We start from the raw sequence: 16,758 nt of genomic DNA, 5'->3' as shown, positions 1-16,758 counted from the left end.
TGATTTCTAGGCAATTCCAAGGCACCCTTGGCGAGTGAGCCTCCGGTTATGGAAGTTATTCAAGTTTAGCAGACTTGAAAAGTTCGCCAAATTAAAAAGGTATGGATTTTCGATTTTCTTGTTTGTAGTAGAGCCTGGAAATTAAAAATATGATCCATATAGAATTTAAATTATTCGCCTTTTCTATCTTAATTGATTTATTTCTAAAATTGTTTAGAAAAATATCAAATTCACTAAAAATCGTTTTCTGATTATAGTTATTTTTTCTAGCTTTTTCTCAAAAGCTCTTTAAGCTTTTAAATTTTGTCATCACTGCTGAGAACTAGTTACTTTTGGTTCGGAACGTCACTCGGTGATAAAACTAAAAACTTGGTGATAATTCACTTTAGAAACGAAACAGAAACTTGTCAATCACGGCGCTCGTCGGTCGTTTATTTAGACGCTATTTCGCGGTAGGTCCTAAACTCAGCAATATCATGGTGGTGACACACAACGTCAAAGGTTACGAGGAGTTTTCCAAGAAGATGGAGGAGCTGGAGAACGGCAATGAGGCGGTCCACGTACTCTTTAGCGGCGGCAAGGACGAGAATGGCCAGAGTTGGTGCCCCTACTGTGTAAAGGGTGAGATATACATATAGTGACACCAATGCGGTTAACCGCTGGCTATCAGTTTTCCCCCAACGCCCACCTAATGCAATCCGTTTGCAGCGGAACCGGTGATACACGACGCCCTGAAGAAGGCCCCCGGCAACTCACATTTCGTTCATGTGGATGTGGGCGAGAGGAGCTAGTGAGTAGTTTATTATATATTTATGACACAGCTGCGGTTGAGTACTTGTTCCCTAGGGAATTAATAATGGTATTGTATTTGTATACATCAAAGAATATTTCAAGGTTTTAATGAATGAAAAGCTTTTTTCCCCCTTTTTCCCATTTAAATGAAAAACAATTAGTTTACTTAATAACCAAAAATCCGGTTTTATGAAGCTAGTCATTCCACCTCAGCTGTTTGTGTTGAAATAACCATCCAACTGCTCGTTTACACATCGAGAACATTCTTGATAAGCAAAAACACATCAAACAACGACCGATAAATGACCGAGCAGGCTTTACGATGCTCTTGAGTTCTCTTATCATTTAACCATTGTCAAGCATAAAATAACTCTTGTTCTTACCCTGTTTTTTAGCTGGAAGGATTTGAACTGCCCCTTCCGCAAGGATCCCAACACGCATCTGATCTTTTTGCCCACTCTGCTGCGCTGGAAGCAGCCGCAGCGCCTGGATGGCGAGCGCTGCTCCAACCAGGATCTCGTGGAGATGATGTTCGAGGATGAGGACTAAGTTGCTGTGCCTGTCGTCTACACTTATGCCTAAATATATTTTGGAAATCAAGTCGAAGTCAAGTTGGAATACATCAGAATTAATTAAATCGTCCCTCAGTAGTTGCTCTTGTATTTCTTGATCTCCACCATCACTACATGGATGTTGGTCAGCTGGGCGCGGGCATTGGGCGTGAGCAGCTTGTGGAAGCGATGATAATATTGCACCAAACTGGCCAGAGCCAGTTGCAGGAGTTGGGAGCCCGTCAGCAGCGAGGGAAACGACAGGAGCACCTCTCTGTTCAGCTCCTCTAGGGATTTCTTCCAGTTGGCCGAAAAGCTGGCCACCAAGGCCAGACTTCTTCGCTCCTGTTTCCTCAGTTCATCCATCTGCTCCTTCTCGAAGAAATGCTCGCATTCCTTTACAAACTGTATAATACCGCCAAAGTGTGGAGCCAATATTTCCTCCACATATTCGGCACTGCGGGCGTTGAGTTGCTCCCTGAAGGCCTCCGCCTCCTTGGAATTGTCGCGGGTGTGCTCCATCAAGACGCCCAAAACCAGGTCGTAGTTGTTTATCAGGTAAATGAGCTGATCCTTACGCGTTGGGAATATGGCCGCCATGCGAAGTATAAAGCATTCCACTTCGTTTTGGAGTTCCAGGAGCAACCGGCTGACAAGCTCATTGGGAAAGTGCTCGGAGATACCCACGATTGCAGCACTGAACTCTGCATAGCGTCGGGTTATCTGAAAGGGAATGACAATGCATTATATTTGCTTAAATTCTGGAAAAAACCTGTCTTTACAACTTACATAATGTGGCCCCAATTCCTTGTTAAACTTTGTGGGATCACAGTCGTGTATGCTCTGAATATTTAGGCGGAATACCAGCTCCAAACGTGGCCAAATCACAGACTGAAGGGAGTCCCAATATCTGTTTACGATGAAGGCTTATAATTATAAGAATTAGGCAACCCAAAAGTATATAATAACTTACTTATCCAAAGCGGGCACGCAACGCTTGTGGCACATCAATTGGTAGCGGAATATGAGATGAATGCACAGGAACATGGCTATGGTGTCGTAGCAGTCGTGTATGGAGGTTTCCAGATTTTTCTAGATATAATATATAGATATAGTATTTCACACATTCTGCTATCTTTGACTTACAATCATTAGAGTTAAAGTTTTGCCCATTATTTGATTAAACAAATCTTGGGCCTGGCTGCCGCGGACCATGAAAAATTCGGTGACAAACAGATACTCTCGACAGGCATTATCCACAAGGGCGTATTGCTCCGAACGGAACAGGGCTTCCACTGTGTACTGCAACATTAATTGAGTAAGAATGTATTTAAATTGTAAAACAAAAGTCCACAAATCTTACCCTATTCTTAAGCTGTGCATGGGGAACTATGATGGGCGCCTCCAGCTGCTGGTTAAGTATATCTCCCCTCTTGCCAATGGTGAAGATGGTGCTCTTGTGCTTCAGACTTGTGGTCTTGGAAAATAAACCCTTGGAGGCATTGTCTTCGATGCCCATTAGATCATCTTTTGTGCAGGATTCCTCAAATTTGAGACTCGTCAAGCGGGTAGAGTAACTCTGCAAATAAAATCTATAAAATATATATTCACAATATACATTCCTTTCAGCAAACCTTAAAATAACTGTAGTAGATCTTGCTCATCGTATCGATATATTCGCTGCATATTTCCTGGGCTACGTGCCGCTCGTTGGACAGGATAAACTCGAAGAAGAACTTGTGCTTCAGCATGGCATTCTGGGGTATCTGGTAGTTGGTCATGGGCTTGCGGAACTTGTAAATCTGCTCTAAAAGATACGCCCTAATCTTGGACATGGCCTTTAGTCGGAGTTTCTGCAGTACATCGCTCACATCGCTGGTGGATTTGGACTCCTTGAAGCTAAGCTCCTTCACCAGCGACAACTTATGATTCAACACATTCAATTGGCTACTGAAATCTCTTTCGGTAACTGGAGTTTCCATGATTATATTGATCATCTCCTCGGATACGGCCATGTCCTCAATAAACTGTGACAACTGGGCCTTCACCGACTGCCGGTTGGTTAGTTGTAGGGACATGGACACGGATTTCCTTTGCAACTGCGTGATCTCCGTGCTTATGTTGTTCAAAACGCTCTGGAAGCTCATCAGCATATTCTCCATTCGTTCCAAGACGTCGTCGCAATCGTTTATCTGATTGTGCAGATTGGCAATATTCTGGGATTCGGCTATATAGTCTGGATTTCAATATATAATTTAGTTTTCATTTAAATATGGATTATAGCAGTGTCCCATTTACCCTCAATGGACTTGTTCTCCACCTCCTTGAACTCCTTTTCAATCTGTCGCGAATACTGGCGCAGATCTGTTGTGTTCTTCAGGATTTCCCTCACCTCCTCGTTGTCCAGCTGTTCCGTCATCTGCGGCGTCGTTACCTCGGCCATTGTGAGGCGATTTTAGTGGCAGTTTTTCAATTGTTTTTCCCAATTTTTCTCAACGTATGTCATCAAAACGCAAAAACAGCTGTTTTTTTATCGGTATGTGGAAGCTCTGATTGACCATAACGGTGAATGCCAGTGTTGTCATTATATTATTATCAAAACTAGCTACAAAAATAAAAGCTATTAGGAATTATAACAAAGCTTTTTATTTTTTAAGGAAAAATAAAATAAAATGTTTAAAATGTATAAAACATGCGCCTGTAATTTTTTTTAAATTTCTTTTATTTAGATTGTAATCTAAAATATATCTGTAAATATGGCTCAAATAACTTATTGTTCCACAAGCTTATATTTGTTATGAGGTATGCCTGGCGCAAGCTGTTTCTTTAATAATTTAAATTTAATATAATTGAATATAGCCAGATCCGTTCTAACCGATACTAAGCTTTTTCCCCACCACTAATCCCCCACGTTTGCAAATAAACAGCTGTGAGAGCGGGGTATCGGTATCGATACCGAGTGTGTGTCGGAAATAGAAGTTTACGCGTTCTAGCGCAGAAAAAAGGGAAACACTGAGAAGACGAAGGGAAAAGCGCCGAGAAAATAAGGTTAGCCAATTCAGGGAGACTAGCCGAGAGCCAGAAGAGCGATACCGACATCGGCGGCGACCAACATGACTAGTTTCCGCAAGCGCACCGTGCAGAAGCCAATCCGCGGCACCCGCACCTCCCCGCACACGGCACAGGTGATCACCTCCAGTGGCAATCCCTACTTGGACGTGGTCATTGGCGGCGGCCTGCCCATGGGCTCCATCTGCCTGGTCGAGGAGGACCGCTTCATGACCCACGCCAAGGTGCTGGCCAAGTACTTTCTGGCCGAGGGCGTGCTCTCCAAGCATGAGATCTTTCTGGGCAGCCTCGATGACATCCCGGCGGAGATGCTGCGCCGCCTGCCGCGTCCGCTGACCGATCTGGAGACTGAGGTGGAGCAGCGCGAGGAACAGGCAGGCAGTGGAGGTGCCGAAAATGGATTGCGAATTGCCTGGCGCTACAACGATCTGCCGCTGGTGAATTCCGAGCATGCCACTGCCAAGATCGGGCACCACTTCAACCTGATGGAGCAGATGGACTCGATGATGCTGTACTATGCCAACACCACCATGTGGGACGACAGCCACAAGGAGCCGGACATTGTCATTGCCGAGGAGTTCTCCAAGAGCAGCTCCCCGTCACTGGAGCAGCAGCCCACAGAGGATGCCCCACCCATTCCCACCCTCGCCGCAGAAGAAACCGGCGCCGCTACCGAGGAGAAGGCCTCAGCCCAGGAGGAGGGGATCGCCGCCAACAACAACAATAACATTAACAATAACAACACCAGCAGCGTCGCTACCAACACCACCAGCACAAAGACGGATGGCAGCCAGCAGGAGCCGCCGCAGGTTTTCCACAATCCAAGATACGGTGGCCTGCTGAACGACATCCAGCAGCTGCTGCGCGACGAGAGCTTTGTGGCCGGTACCAAGAAGAACCTGTGCCGCGTATGCCTCACCTCGGTGGGCTCGCCCCTGTGGTACGATGAGAACTTTGGCGAGGACCTAATCAAGTTCCTCACCCTGCTGATGGCCAGCGTGCGGAACTGCAACTCGGTGTGTCTGATCACCATGCCGATGCACCTGATTGCCAAGTACGATGCCAGCCTGGTGCCCAAGATCCGTCAGCTGGTAGACTATGCCATCGAGCTGGAGTCTTTCGCTGGTTCCGAGCGGGAGACGCACCCGGCCTTCAAGGAGTACAGTGGACTGCTCCATTTGCACAAGATGTCGGCGCTGAACACGCTGGCCGTCCACATGCCGGACACCACGGATCTGGCCTTCAAGTTGCGGCGCAAGAAGTTCATCATTGAGAAGTTCCACCTGCCGCCGGAGCTGCAGGAGTCGCCCAAGCCGGATAACTGCAGTGCCGGCCGCCTCCTGAGCAGCAATTCCAATGCCACGGTCTCGCTGGATTTCTAGCTGTCAGCGAAATTAGAAACTAAGTTCGCGTATGTAACCACGAAAAAACAACTAAATTGCATAATAATAAGCCAAGTAAATGCATTAATATATCAGCCCTGATTTTGTACCAATTTTGAAAACTAACCGCTCTTCTGCTCTTTTCCATATATCGTTTATCGATTGTTCCACAGCTGATTGGTGGCTATCGGGGATATGCGCCAAAAATGTAAACATGTCCGAGTTAAATAGCATTTTTAGTGATTTAAAAGTGAACTATGTGCCGCAACTGCAGTGGGTGGACGTTGAGGAGTGGCTGTACGGCGAGGAGGCTGACGAGGATGTGATGAAGCAGCGGGCGCACAAGTTCTGGGCGCTCGACATGTGCAAGCAAAATCTCTCCCAGCAGGAGGCACAATTACAGTTACTTCGCGATTTGTCGGGAGTCATACGCTCCATGCGGAACGATAGCCAGGCCAGCTACAGCAACACCCACGACAACTGGGCCAACATCATCGGTGTGTCGCCAGCAAATGCATATCTCTCGTACATCTACTCCCTGGTCAGCCTGGTCACTGCGCCGGAGCATGTGCAGCAGGCGGCACCGGGGAAGCTCAACGAATACATCAATGTGCAGCTGGCCCTGAATGCTGTGAGCGCCTATCTTCTCACACTAACCATTCCGGGGGCCAAGAGCTATGGCGTCTTCGACGAGGATGTGATCGAGCATGTTCTCAAGATCTTTAAGCTGTTGGAGCAGAATGCCGACCGGAGTGTTAGGGCCAACACTATCTGGGTGTTTTTCCTGACCATCTGCGATGATCTGAAGCTGGTCTTTCGCTATGTCCACTTCAAGGAGCACCTGAAGCCGCGCGACAGGATCATCCGCTGCCTTATGGAGATTCTCTACATGAACTTTAAGCACGGCTATCAGAATTCCTGTGAGTACCACTTTCTGCCTAATTATTATTATTAAAAGGTTAAATATTTAGGGAGTTATTTTAGTTTTAATTCAAGACATTTATTTTTAAAAATATTGCGGAAATCGAATATAAAGCACTCGATAGTTTTTCGGTTTATTTTTGCCGAACAGCTGATGCCGCCTGGTGTGTACACACTGAAACACACCAAACGCCTTTTGCAAGATTACACAAACAAGTTGAAAGTCAATGAAAATCTCTAAAAGTTAGTGCGTAAATATTATAAACAAATAGCTGACGATGCTACGCAGCCTCTCCGCCCTTCGGGGGCAGTGCCAGCAGCTGTTCCGGAGCTCCATCCCGCACCAAAGCAACGTACAAAAGTCTGCACAATTTTGGCGCATGAAATCCACAAATTCGCCCGAGGAAGCTGCCCGGAAACTGCGATCCAAATCCACACTATACTATATAACAGCCGGCGGAGTGCTCATCGTTGGACTAAGCTATGCAGCCGTGCCTCTCTATAGTATCTTTTGCCAGGCATATAGCTACGGCGGTACCACTTCCCAAGGCCATGACGCCGAGAAGGTGGAGCACATGGCAAAGGTGGAGGATCGGGTGCTGAAAATCCGCTTCAACGCCGACATCGGTTCCTCCATGCGCTGGAACTTCAAGCCCCAACAGTACGAGATTAAGGTGGCACCAGGAGAAACAGCGCTGGCCTTTTATACGGCCCGGAATCCCACGGACAAGCCCGTAATTGGCATCAGCACCTACAATGTGATTCCTTTTGAGGCGGGTGCCTATTTCAACAAGATCCAATGCTTTTGCTTCGAGGAGCAGCAACTTAACCCCCACGAGGAGGTGGATATGCCCGTGTTTTTCTACATTGATCCGGAAATCACTGCAGATCCGGCGCTGGAGTTTTGTGACACTATCACCCTGTCCTATACGTTCTTTGAGGCCAAGGAAGGCCTGCAATTGAACTTCCCAAGCTATGCGAAACCGCATGCAGCCACGGCGTAGGAATAGATGTTCTTGGAGATCATTTTTTTGAAGCAATAAATGTTTTGTTATATATATTGTACGTTTCTCAAGGATTTTAATGCATAAATTAAATATTTCCCAGATTTTAATATCTGTGCAGCTTTAAAAAGAAAAGGCAAAATGCTTTAAATACAAATTTGAGAGAACTAATCTAATTAAAAACAAACAAAAATCATATTTCTTAAATAAACAATTCGATAAACAAGTTCAAACCAAAATAAATCGATAACTCCCAATGCCGCGCAACATTTGAGAGCCACAACAGCTGTTGCAGTTTGAGAGGCTCTGCATTCAGCATCTGGAGCTGGAAGGAGAACCAAATTTATTAATAGATAACGCTGATTCTCCGGCATCTAGTGCGCTGGGCGGACGCTTCCGCTGCCTCCGATAGTGATTTTTGACCCCCTTAACCCGCCATGTACTGAACCAAATGACGTGGACGCGATGAACAAGCGACAAGTGTTTTTAGGCCTGCTCCTGGCGAGCGCCTTTGTTTGCATTTGGGGATCGGTGGAGGAGACCGAGGAGGATAATAGGGAGCTGCCAACCATACTAATAGCTTTGCTAGTGCGCAACAAGGCCCACACGCTGCCCATGTTCCTGAGCTATCTGGAGCAGCAGGATTACCCGAAGCACAGGATTGCCTTTTGGTAAGGTTCAAGCTTACGCCAAACAGTGAGTTAAGCATTAAAATTCCGCCACATCTCAGGTTGCGCTGCGATCATAGCAATGACGACAGCATAGATGTGCTGCAGCAGTGGCTGGAGCACACGGGTGAGCTCTATCACGGTGTTAATTACGCTTTGGAGCCGGACGAGCTGAGTTATATCAACGAGAGCTCCCCATACGAGTGGCCGGCATCGCGTTTCAAGCAGTTGATCTCCCTGAAAGAGGAGGCTTTCGGTTATGCTCGCGATATTTGGGCTGACTTTGTGTTTTTCCTCGATGCCGATGTCTTTCTCACCTCCAAGGAGGCTTTGAAAACGCTAACCCGTCTCCGTCTACCCATTGTGGCACCCATGCTGCTCTCGGAGAGCTTGTACTCGAATTTCTGGTGCGGCATGACGGAGGAGTACTACTACAAGCGCACCGATGAGTACAAGGAGATATATCACTCGAAGAAACTGGGCAGCTTTCCAGTGCCCATGGTGCACACTGCTGTTATGGTGGACATGAACTATAGGGGAACGAGAAACCTCACATTCGACAGGCACAAGCTGCTGGAGATGCAACGGAGCAGGGGACAGGAGCCACTATACGAGGGACCAGCGGATGACATTATAGTGTTTGCCATATCCGCCAATAGTTCGGGGATTCCCCTACACATCTGCAACGACATAAACTTTGGCTATATCCTGCAACCCCTGGAGCCGGGCGATACCTTGGATAATGATATCCAGCAGCTGGTGAATATCAGAAGCCTCATGGTCACCGATCTGGGCGCTGTGCCCCCCGAGCTTGACTACTTCAGGGAGCTGGTAAAAAAACCAGAGAAATCAAAGCTCTCTTTGGATCGCATCTTTATGATCAACCTCAAGAGACGTCCCGAGCGGCGTGAGAAGATGGAGCGGCTCTTTGAGGAGCTGGGCATCGAGGCCGAGTACTTTGAGGCTGTGGATGGCAAGGAACTAACCGAGGAGCGACTGCAGGAGATGGGTGTAGGCTTTCTGCCCGGCTACGAGGATCCCTATCACCATCGGGCCATGACTATGGGTGAGATTGGCTGCTTCCTCAGCCACTACAGCATCTGGGTGACTATGGTGCGGAAGGACTTGAAGGAGGTGCTCATCCTGGAGGATGATATACGCTTTGAGCCGTACTTCCGCCACAATGCCGTCCGGGTTGTGAATCAGGCCAGAAGCGTGGGTCAGTACGATCTCATTTACTTTGGCCGCAAGCGCTTGAAGGAGGAGAGCGAACCGTGGGTCACGGATGCCGATAGCCTCGTCCATGCCGGCTACTCCTACTGGACATTGGGCTATGTTCTGTCTCTGGAGGGTGCCCTCAAGCTGCTGGCAGCCAAGCCGCTGGAAAAACTCATACCCGTCGACGAGTTCCTGCCACTGATGTTTAATCGTCATCCCAACGAAACCTGGAAGGAGGCCTTTCCCAAACGGAATCTCGTGGCGCTCAGTGCTGCTCCTCTTCTGCTTTATCCCATCCACTATACAGGGGATTCTGGTTACATTTCCGACACCGAAGACTCGGAGCAAATCAATGTGGCGGAGAGTGATGAGGGAGAAGCTAGGCTGAAGAGCGATCGCGAGCAGGTTTTCGCCCAGAATGAGGTGGAGCCGGAAGGCGTCGTGGATCAGCAGCAACCGAAGCTAGGCGAAAGTCTGACCAAGAGCCATCAGGAGCTCTAAATTCCATGCCATACTAGGGGTAATATTTTGCCAAATACCACAAAGTGCCTTAAATCCAAAAAAAAAACCCAAAGCCACCAAACAAAATAACAAATGTTAAATTAGATTTAAATTTAATTAGATTTAAGTTTAAGTTCTTTTTGGGTAAATATTTTGTGCAATGTTTTTCAAGATTTTATATTGTAAAAGGTTCCTAAAAAGCAGAGTTTAAAATTTTAACAAAAAACGAATTCTTGAAGAGTTTAAAGTTTTACAAAAAAACGAATTCCAGAGGGATTTATTGTGAGAAAAAAACTCATTTAGGTTTTGTTTTCAGACTTCGATCCAAAGCAATAATACAACGAATTTCATCTGTGTCAAAAGTAAATGTACATGGTTCCTGTTTCATTAACTCATTTGAAATCAACATCCAAGTTGCATAACCTTTGAACCCAAATGCCAACCTTATCTTAAGGACTAAAACTAGTATAAATACCATTGACATAGCCAATTAAGTAGGTTTTAAACCCTCGATATAAAATCACTTTATTCCTCTGAAAACTGTAAACACTTAAGCTTTAATTTCCCCATTGTTCAACCACTACTGACCCATTGCTCCCCGCATGAACATGTTCTTGATGGGCGGCAGATTCTGCGTCAGTTGCAGACCCAGACTCCTGAGCATAACCACCGGACTGAACTGCGTGGAGTAGATCGTATGTAGACCATGAACACCCAGCATGATGGGCACATTCTTGGCCAGGCACTTGCGTTCGTACTTGATGAGATGTTGCTTGTCGCCCAGCTTGAATCCTGCATATGCTCCTGCTGCCAGGGATTCCACCAAAATCCGCACATCACTGAATCCCAAATTTACGCCTTGTCCAGCCAAAGGATGCACTCGATGGGCGGCATCTCCTACGAGAGCTGCTCCACTGCAAACGTAGGAGGAGGCATGAAGGAAGCCCAGCGGAAAGGTGGCACGCGATTTGTCTTGAACGCCAATAACTCTCGGAGGATACTGCACTTGGTGCTGGCTGGAATTGTGGCCGAACAGGGAGTTCAAAGCCTGCACAGCCTTGTCGGCCAGCTCCACGCGCGGATACTGCCGGCAGAAGGCTTCGTTGAGGGCATCTACGAATTCATCAGCTGGCAGGGATTGCAACTTCTTGGCCTGCTCATTCGTAGTGCTCCAGACCAGAGAGCTTAGACGATCGGTTAGGGGCAGCAGAGCCACCGGTCCGTTGGGCAGGAATCTCTGCCAAGCCACCGAGTTGTCGCAGGCGTCTTCGCCCAGCTCCAGGGTGGCCACCAGCCCCATTCTGTTGTAGTTCAGTGAGAAAACATCCACGTTCATTTCCTTGCGGACCACAGAATTGGCGCCATCCGCTCCGATGAGCAGATCGCAAGAGAAGCTCCGTCCGTCCTGCAGCTGAAGCTCGGAGAGAGCAGCACTGTTGTCCTTGGGCAGGCGTACGCTTTGAATCCTGGCCTTGTTCAGGATCTCCACATTGGTAGCCTCCTTAACGCGCGCATAGACCGCATCCAGGATGAGATCGTTCTCAATGATGCAGGCCACATCGCTGGCAAAGTTGTCGTGCTGGAACTGTATCAAAGCCTCCGTGTTGGACTCCCACACCTGCATCTGCTTGACGGGCTTATACCGGGCTCCCTCGATGTGCGGCCAGGCATCTATGGACTTGAACAGCTCGATGGAGTTGCTGTTGATGGCGGATACGCGATTCTGGTAGGCGCCTGCTGGATCAAATCCTTTGAACTCAGGAGCTCCCTCCAGCAGCAGCACCCGCTTGTCGGCCAAAGTGGCATTCCTGGCCAGGGCGGCGGCCAGAGTGGTTCCCACAAGTCCACCGCCGCCAATGATTATATCAAAGTGCTCTGTAGCCGGCGACTTGGTGGACTCACAGCGGCGGCTGGATGTCACATTGCTGGCGGTTTTGGTGGCCAGGATGCGGAGCTGTCCCGCCGACGCCACAGCGCCTTGAATCCTCAGAAAGCTCAACATGTGCGCGGGCTGCTATGGACAATAGTTTTAGTTTGATTTACACAATTATTTAATTATTTTCGCTTGCCGTTCGTTCGAGTGTGACCAGCTCTGATCAAAAGACAGGGTTGTCGAAGTCCTTTTTTTATGGGCTGGTAACACGGATTTTTAATTTTTTTTTAACCTTTTTTTGTAACGTATTTTTAAGCTTAATTAAATTAATTAAAATTAAATTACTATTAAATAGTATAATAGTAAAGAAAATTTATATATTTAAACATTTTAAAATCCCTCCTTCAGGTGCCCCCGCCCTGCATACCAAATGCTTTGAGCTTTTTGGGGAAATAGCCAACGAACATAATGGTGATGTCTATGAGACCCTCACGCTGATCATGCGCCAGACCTTTCCCATGCACGTCTACACAGACAGCCCCAAGAGCGTCGGTGCCGGACGTCGCGGAGGCGCCATGCAGAGCGGAGAACACATCTCGGATTGGTTTATCCAGCTGATCGAGAAGTACCCTGAAATCCTGACCCGAATCCTGCATTTCTACATCGAGTGTGTGGTCTCTAATCCCATCAAGGCGGTAAAATCAACCAGAAATTAATCTAGAAATGTTCACAAACCTTCCATCCAACTTTCTTGCAGTGGAAGGGCAACGACGAGAAGGTCGCCATTGGCTATGCGGCAAAATACGATCGTGTGCTCTTCGCCAAGTGTAATAAATCCTGTGCGGATTACGTCCTGGAAGCTGTCAAAGCCGACGATTCTGTGGGTATTCAAACGCGTGCCTTGGATCTAATCGAAAGGATTCTGCTGCAACCGAGCGAGGTGCAGTGGAGCATTTTCCGGCACGATGTATCCAAGGTGCCAAGGGAAGTGCCACTCCTCACAGAAGTCATCCGCTGCCTCAACGACAGGACGTTTACGGTGCGCAAGAAGGCGTCTCAAGTGCTAATTCTGGCGCTTAAACAGGGCTCTCCCATGACCACGAAAATTCTGGATGAAAGCATTCGATTTGTCCAGTTCGAGGATGCGGATGTGGAGGCCCTGACGGAGCCATCGGTGGAGCAGCATGAGCTGCGTTTCGAGAAGCCAGGAATAGTACAATACGCCTTTAGTTTTGAGGGGCATGAGGAAATCGAAGTGGAGATCAAGAAGATCCCACAACTGGTTTATCAGAGATTCTTGGCCGCGGATAATGGTCTGGCCCGAACCGCTGGCATTGCTCTGCTGGAGAGATTGGTGCTCATCAATCCCCTGATTATATACAACACTAATTTTGTGAAGGAAGTCTCCTTGCTGGCTGTAGATCGACTGTCTTCGGTGAGGAAGTCGGCTTTGGATATGGTTGAAACCCTGCTGGAGGCCTTTTCCAATTGTTTTGCCTTGATTTGCGTTTACTGCCGGATCTGGGCGTGCCTCATGAGCGACGAGGATGTGGCCTTGCAAAAGCTGGCCGTTCAGGTGAGAGATTTTTTTCTTTTAGCTTTACTTTCCTCATTATTTATCCTGGTTATTAAACCAATCCTCATAGAGTTTCGATCGAATAGTCCTGAAAAACATTCAACCCTTGGAGTATTCAAATGAAGCCAAGCACTTTATGCCCTGGCGCATAATCAGTACCCTGCTAGTGACGCAGCCCAGAGCTTACCTGCAGGAAAGATTCGCCATTCTGCTGGAGAGGGAGACCTTTGTCACGTAAGCATTGCACTTGTTAAAGAGAGTTAAGGTGTCTTTTTTTTGAGATTTTGACTTCTAATTCCAATTTCTCAGACCCAAGCTGGTGAACATTGTTATCTCGCATCTGTCCACTTCCATGGCCACCGATGCCTGGGGACTGCTACTCCTCCTGTCCAGCCGTATCACCAACAATATGGATGCTCTGATTGGCATCTTCAATGGTCTCTCCTCGTACAACATGCAGTCGAATCAGTCGCTCGCTCTCCAGCTTATCATCAGCTGTCTGGGGAACTTCTCGAAACCGGCGTTGAATCAGCTCTTCCAGCGTCTTCTGACAGCCCTCAGTACGGGTAACATTTGGTTGTCTCTCATCTCCACGGCCGTGAATCTGTTAAATCAGATTCATCATCTGTCCCTTAGCCAAGCTCCCTCGCTGGATGCCGAAGCCCCGGATTGGCAGCTCAAATTGCTGGAGGATCTAACCGAGGGCATACAGTCGAGCGTCGAGAACTTTCAGGATGAGCATGTACGTCTACAGTGTCTGTTGGGTGCCTACACAGAGATCATAGTGATGCTGCCCTTTGATGCAGACAATAGGATTGTGGATTTCGTTTTCAAGTACCTGCAGGAGTGCACCAAGCTGAGTGAATCTCAATTTGATACGGAGAATGAGCGGATGACCAACTGGATGATAGTGATATCTGGACGCCTGAGTCTGCGGGACAGTCACCTGGCCAACAGGGTATCGAAGCTTTACCGGCTTATCCTAAACAAGAACGACAGGCCGCAGATAATCAATACCACCCTGGTGGTCTTGAACGATCTGGGCAAGAAGCACCCTTCGATTTTGGAGAGCAACTTCAAGTGCATTTTGGCCAAACTACATTCCAAGTTCGCCATGACCCGAGTCCGCACTTTCCGATGTGTGAAAGACATTATCCTGTCGGGAAACATCAAGTTAAAGGGCCCTATACTCGTATCCATGCTGGCATCTCTGGTGGACGAGAGTGCCGAGGTGGCCCGCGAGGCAGATGCTTTTTTCATTCGCTACAGGAGACTGTACCAGAAGCAGTTGTTTGAGCATTGCCTCAGGGAGTGTCCCTTTGACTTGAATGGGCTGGCTTGCTTGAGGGGCGTGAAAACGGATGGTAACTACAGATCACCGCTAATGGGTGAGGAAATGACAAGGAATCGTAGATTGCTATATAATCACATCATGTCCTCGTTGGAGGAGAACACGCTCCTGCTTTACTTTGGACAATTAAAGCTGTTGGCAGGTGCGTCTATTTTAATTTTCTAAATTTGTATTTTCATTTAACTGAATTTGATTTTCCAGAGAAAACCAAAGACGAAGCCTTTGTCAACACTCCTGGCGCCATGGCCGTGGTCCAGGATATGCTCTTCATTATGCGTCGCATTTGCTTTCGCACCAAAAGCAAAGGCAAAGAGAAGAGTACCCGAGGTGAGGGCGACGAGGATGGAGAGGATGAGCCTGTGGAGGCGCCGCCAGCTCCATCAGCCGAGCCAGCACCAAGTACTTCAACAGGGAAAGCACCCGGCAGGGGCAGAGCAAGAAAGACTGACTCCTCGGAGGAACCAGTAAGTTTTTATAAGAAATTCTTTTAGGGAGGGAAATTTGGGGAACAATTTAAGCATACAATTCTCTCTTTGCTTGCAGCTCAAACAATTGGAACGTTGCCTACGCTATGTAGAAGAAACCCATCGTAACCTTAAATCCAAAATGAACAAAGACCTAAAGCATTCCTTTGACAATTTTTGCCGGGCTTTGGCCATGAGATTTCCCCATTACATAGACTTTGCCCAGCCGGCACACTTTTGGCAGAAATACCGATCTGGAAAGGGTCCAAAAGAGGGTAAAAAGAAGCGACGACGCTTGACTGACAGCGACGAGGACGAGCACGAAGAGGAGACCGCAGAAGAGGGTGATAGTGACAATGAGATGCCGCTGGATCGGCACAAAGCCACACCAGCAGCGGGAACGCGTTTACGACAAAGGACAACCAGCTGCGATATGCTTGTTACGGAGCTGATCTTCCAGCCGCCCGATTGGTAGCCTCCTCAACCGAGTTATTTAAGAAGTTTTGTAAATAAAGCTGATTTAAGTCTTAGTTTATCTTTGTAAATATCTTTATTCTTTCGATTCACTAAAATGACTTTTCTAAAATTACAATTTATACATTTTTTGAGAGATCTCCTTGTAGCAGTTCTCAAATTCTATGATGGTCAGACGGCCCACCTGGTCATGTTCTAAACCCAGCTGCTCGGCATCAGAACCCTGAATGAGGGAGCATACCAGGTGTGCAGCATTGATTTGCGGATCAAAGAGGTTGTGGGTTTCATAGAAATTTGTGTTCGGCGGCTCGATTACCGTTGGTTTCACTTCAGCAACCGGCAGATCCTTGGCAATATCCGGAGCAGCTGGAACCTCAATGGTTTTCATCCCTATTATGGGTAACTGGGGTGACACCTGTTGAAGTACCACATTGAAGGCATCCGGAGCCATGCGAATTATATTTATAGGTGCAATGGCCGCCGGTTGCTGGGCCGGCATAATGGTAATGGGTATGGAATTGCTGGAAGCCGGCGGCACTGGTATATTGATGCCCTCCTTGGCAGCCGCTGCCGCTGCCTTGGCACTCATGGCAGCCGCTCGATCCCTCTTCACGGCATTGGAGTTCCTGGACGGGGTGCGCGGCTCCACGGCCATTCGCTCCTCGGTGTTCCGGCAGCCTGGTTAAGAGAGAGTCATGGGATTCTAAATGGAGCTTAGGAGATATGGATATTTAACTCACCGACGCAGCGACAGAACTGTGTGCAAACCATCATAGACTGATAGCAATCGCAGTAGTTTTTGATGCACTGCGAACGCTTGCAGCAGCATCCTTTGGCTGTCGGTTGGGCGCGGCCCTTGCCCTTGGCAGAGGCTCTCTTCGGGGTTTGAGACATGTCTCTAGGATGCTTTTTCT

General features: G+C 47.8%; 9 protein-coding genes across 9 annotated transcripts in view; 5 read left to right on the top strand and 4 right to left on the bottom strand.

Annotated features, from left to right (window-relative positions):
• Positions 1-16,758, bottom strand: part of Hel25E (ATP-dependent RNA helicase 25E) — a 219,398-nt gene that overhangs the window by 196,231 nt on the left and 6,409 nt on the right. The window lies entirely within an intron of this gene.
• cl (thioredoxin domain-containing protein 17 clot) lies at positions 335-1,442 on the top strand. Its single transcript, XM_017176617.3, has 3 exons — positions 335-621; positions 709-790; positions 1,188-1,442. The coding sequence occupies exons 1-3, from the start codon at positions 477-479 to the stop codon at positions 1,339-1,341; spliced, it is 381 nt and encodes a 126-aa protein (XP_017032106.1). The 5' UTR covers positions 335-476; the 3' UTR covers positions 1,342-1,442.
• Vps52 (vacuolar protein sorting 52) lies at positions 1,358-3,878 on the bottom strand. Its single transcript, XM_017176615.3, has 7 exons — positions 3,642-3,878; positions 2,978-3,579; positions 2,707-2,922; positions 2,490-2,645; positions 2,317-2,435; positions 2,133-2,253; positions 1,358-2,066 (listed from the first exon to the last, which is right to left on the bottom strand). Exons 1-7 carry the CDS (start codon positions 3,784-3,786, stop codon positions 1,437-1,439), a joined length of 1,989 nt encoding a protein of 662 aa, XP_017032104.1. The 5' UTR covers positions 3,787-3,878; the 3' UTR covers positions 1,358-1,436.
• On the top strand, positions 4,191-5,920 carry Elp4 (Elongator complex protein 4). The gene has a single exon (XM_017176548.3). The coding sequence runs from the start codon at positions 4,457-4,459 to the stop codon at positions 5,792-5,794; it is 1,338 nt and encodes a 445-aa protein (XP_017032037.1). The 5' UTR covers positions 4,191-4,456; the 3' UTR covers positions 5,795-5,920.
• On the top strand, positions 6,008-15,962 carry Cap-D3 (Chromosome associated protein D3). The gene is made up of 7 exons (XM_017176541.3): positions 6,008-6,714; positions 12,388-12,674; positions 12,737-13,555; positions 13,626-13,789; positions 13,865-15,048; positions 15,108-15,370; positions 15,450-15,962. The coding sequence occupies exons 1-7, from the start codon at positions 6,009-6,011 to the stop codon at positions 15,843-15,845; spliced, it is 3,819 nt and encodes a 1,272-aa protein (XP_017032030.1). The 5' UTR covers position 6,008; the 3' UTR covers positions 15,846-15,962.
• Positions 6,881-7,780, top strand: Cox11 (Cytochrome c oxidase copper chaperone COX11). Its single transcript, XM_017176550.3, has one exon. The coding sequence runs from the start codon at positions 6,994-6,996 to the stop codon at positions 7,717-7,719; it is 726 nt and encodes a 241-aa protein (XP_017032039.1). The 5' UTR covers positions 6,881-6,993; the 3' UTR covers positions 7,720-7,780.
• Positions 8,034-10,653, top strand: LOC108081387 (glycosyltransferase 25 family member). Its single transcript, XM_017176543.3, has 2 exons — positions 8,034-8,390; positions 8,450-10,653. The coding sequence occupies exons 1-2, from the start codon at positions 8,185-8,187 to the stop codon at positions 10,104-10,106; spliced, it is 1,863 nt and encodes a 620-aa protein (XP_017032032.1). The 5' UTR covers positions 8,034-8,184; the 3' UTR covers positions 10,107-10,653.
• Coq6 (ubiquinone biosynthesis protein COQ6, mitochondrial) lies at positions 10,602-12,195 on the bottom strand. The gene is made up of 2 exons (XM_017176547.2): positions 12,176-12,195; positions 10,602-12,117 (listed from the first exon to the last, which is right to left on the bottom strand). Exon 2 carries the CDS (start codon positions 12,106-12,108, stop codon positions 10,687-10,689), a length of 1,422 nt encoding a protein of 473 aa, XP_017032036.1. The 5' UTR covers positions 12,109-12,117; positions 12,176-12,195; the 3' UTR covers positions 10,602-10,686.
• On the bottom strand, positions 15,902-16,742 carry tomb (tombola). The gene is made up of 2 exons (XM_017176551.3): positions 16,585-16,742; positions 15,902-16,522 (listed from the first exon to the last, which is right to left on the bottom strand). The coding sequence occupies exons 1-2, from the start codon at positions 16,736-16,738 to the stop codon at positions 15,957-15,959; spliced, it is 720 nt and encodes a 239-aa protein (XP_017032040.1). The 5' UTR covers positions 16,739-16,742; the 3' UTR covers positions 15,902-15,956.

This window comes from Drosophila kikkawai, chromosome 2L, assembly GCF_030179895.1.
Source record: "Drosophila kikkawai strain 14028-0561.14 chromosome 2L, DkikHiC1v2, whole genome shotgun sequence".
Taxonomy (NCBI): domain Eukaryota; kingdom Metazoa; phylum Arthropoda; class Insecta; order Diptera; family Drosophilidae; genus Drosophila; species Drosophila kikkawai.
Note: the sequence above shows the minus strand (reverse complement) of the source record. Positions and strands in the feature narration are given on the sequence as shown.

Bases quoted from the DNA above. Each gene is read 5' to 3' on its own strand.
- cl (XM_017176617.3), top strand. From the start codon at position 477: ATGGTGGTGACACACAACGTCAAAGGTTACGAGGAGTTTTCCAAGAAG. The intron at 622-708 runs GTGAGATATACA...ATCCGTTTGCAG, and splicing joins GTGCCCCTACTGTGTAAAGG to CGGAACCGGTGATACACGAC. The intron at 791-1,187 runs GTGAGTAGTTTA...CCTGTTTTTTAG, and splicing joins GATGTGGGCGAGAGGAGCTA to CTGGAAGGATTTGAACTGCC.
- Cox11 (XM_017176550.3), top strand. From the start codon at position 6,994: ATGCTACGCAGCCTCTCCGCCCTTCGGGGGCAGTGCCAGCAGCTGTTC.
- tomb (XM_017176551.3), bottom strand. From the start codon at position 16,738: ATGTCTCAAACCCCGAAGAGAGCCTCTGCCAAGGGCAAGGGCCGCGCC. The intron at 16,523-16,584 runs GTGAGTTAAATA...TCTCTTAACCAG, and splicing joins ACAGTTCTGTCGCTGCGTCG to GCTGCCGGAACACCGAGGAG.
- Vps52 (XM_017176615.3), bottom strand. From the start codon at position 3,786: ATGGCCGAGGTAACGACGCCGCAGATGACGGAACAGCTGGACAACGAG. The intron at 2,646-2,706 runs GTAAGATTTGTG...TTAATGTTGCAG, and splicing joins ATGCACAGCTTAAGAATAGG to TACACAGTGGAAGCCCTGTT. The intron at 2,067-2,132 runs GTAAGTTGTAAA...ATTCCCTTTCAG, and splicing joins AGGAATTGGGGCCACATTAT to ATAACCCGACGCTATGCAGA.
- LOC108081387 (XM_017176543.3), top strand. From the start codon at position 8,185: ATGAACAAGCGACAAGTGTTTTTAGGCCTGCTCCTGGCGAGCGCCTTT. The intron at 8,391-8,449 runs GTAAGGTTCAAG...GCCACATCTCAG, and splicing joins AAGCACAGGATTGCCTTTTG to GTTGCGCTGCGATCATAGCA.
- Elp4 (XM_017176548.3), top strand. From the start codon at position 4,457: ATGACTAGTTTCCGCAAGCGCACCGTGCAGAAGCCAATCCGCGGCACC.
- Cap-D3 (XM_017176541.3), top strand. From the start codon at position 6,009: ATGTCCGAGTTAAATAGCATTTTTAGTGATTTAAAAGTGAACTATGTG. The intron at 6,715-12,387 runs GTGAGTACCACT...TCCCTCCTTCAG, and splicing joins GCACGGCTATCAGAATTCCT to GTGCCCCCGCCCTGCATACC. The intron at 13,556-13,625 runs GTGAGAGATTTT...CAATCCTCATAG, and splicing joins TGCAAAAGCTGGCCGTTCAG to AGTTTCGATCGAATAGTCCT.
- Coq6 (XM_017176547.2), bottom strand. From the start codon at position 12,108: ATGTTGAGCTTTCTGAGGATTCAAGGCGCTGTGGCGTCGGCGGGACAG.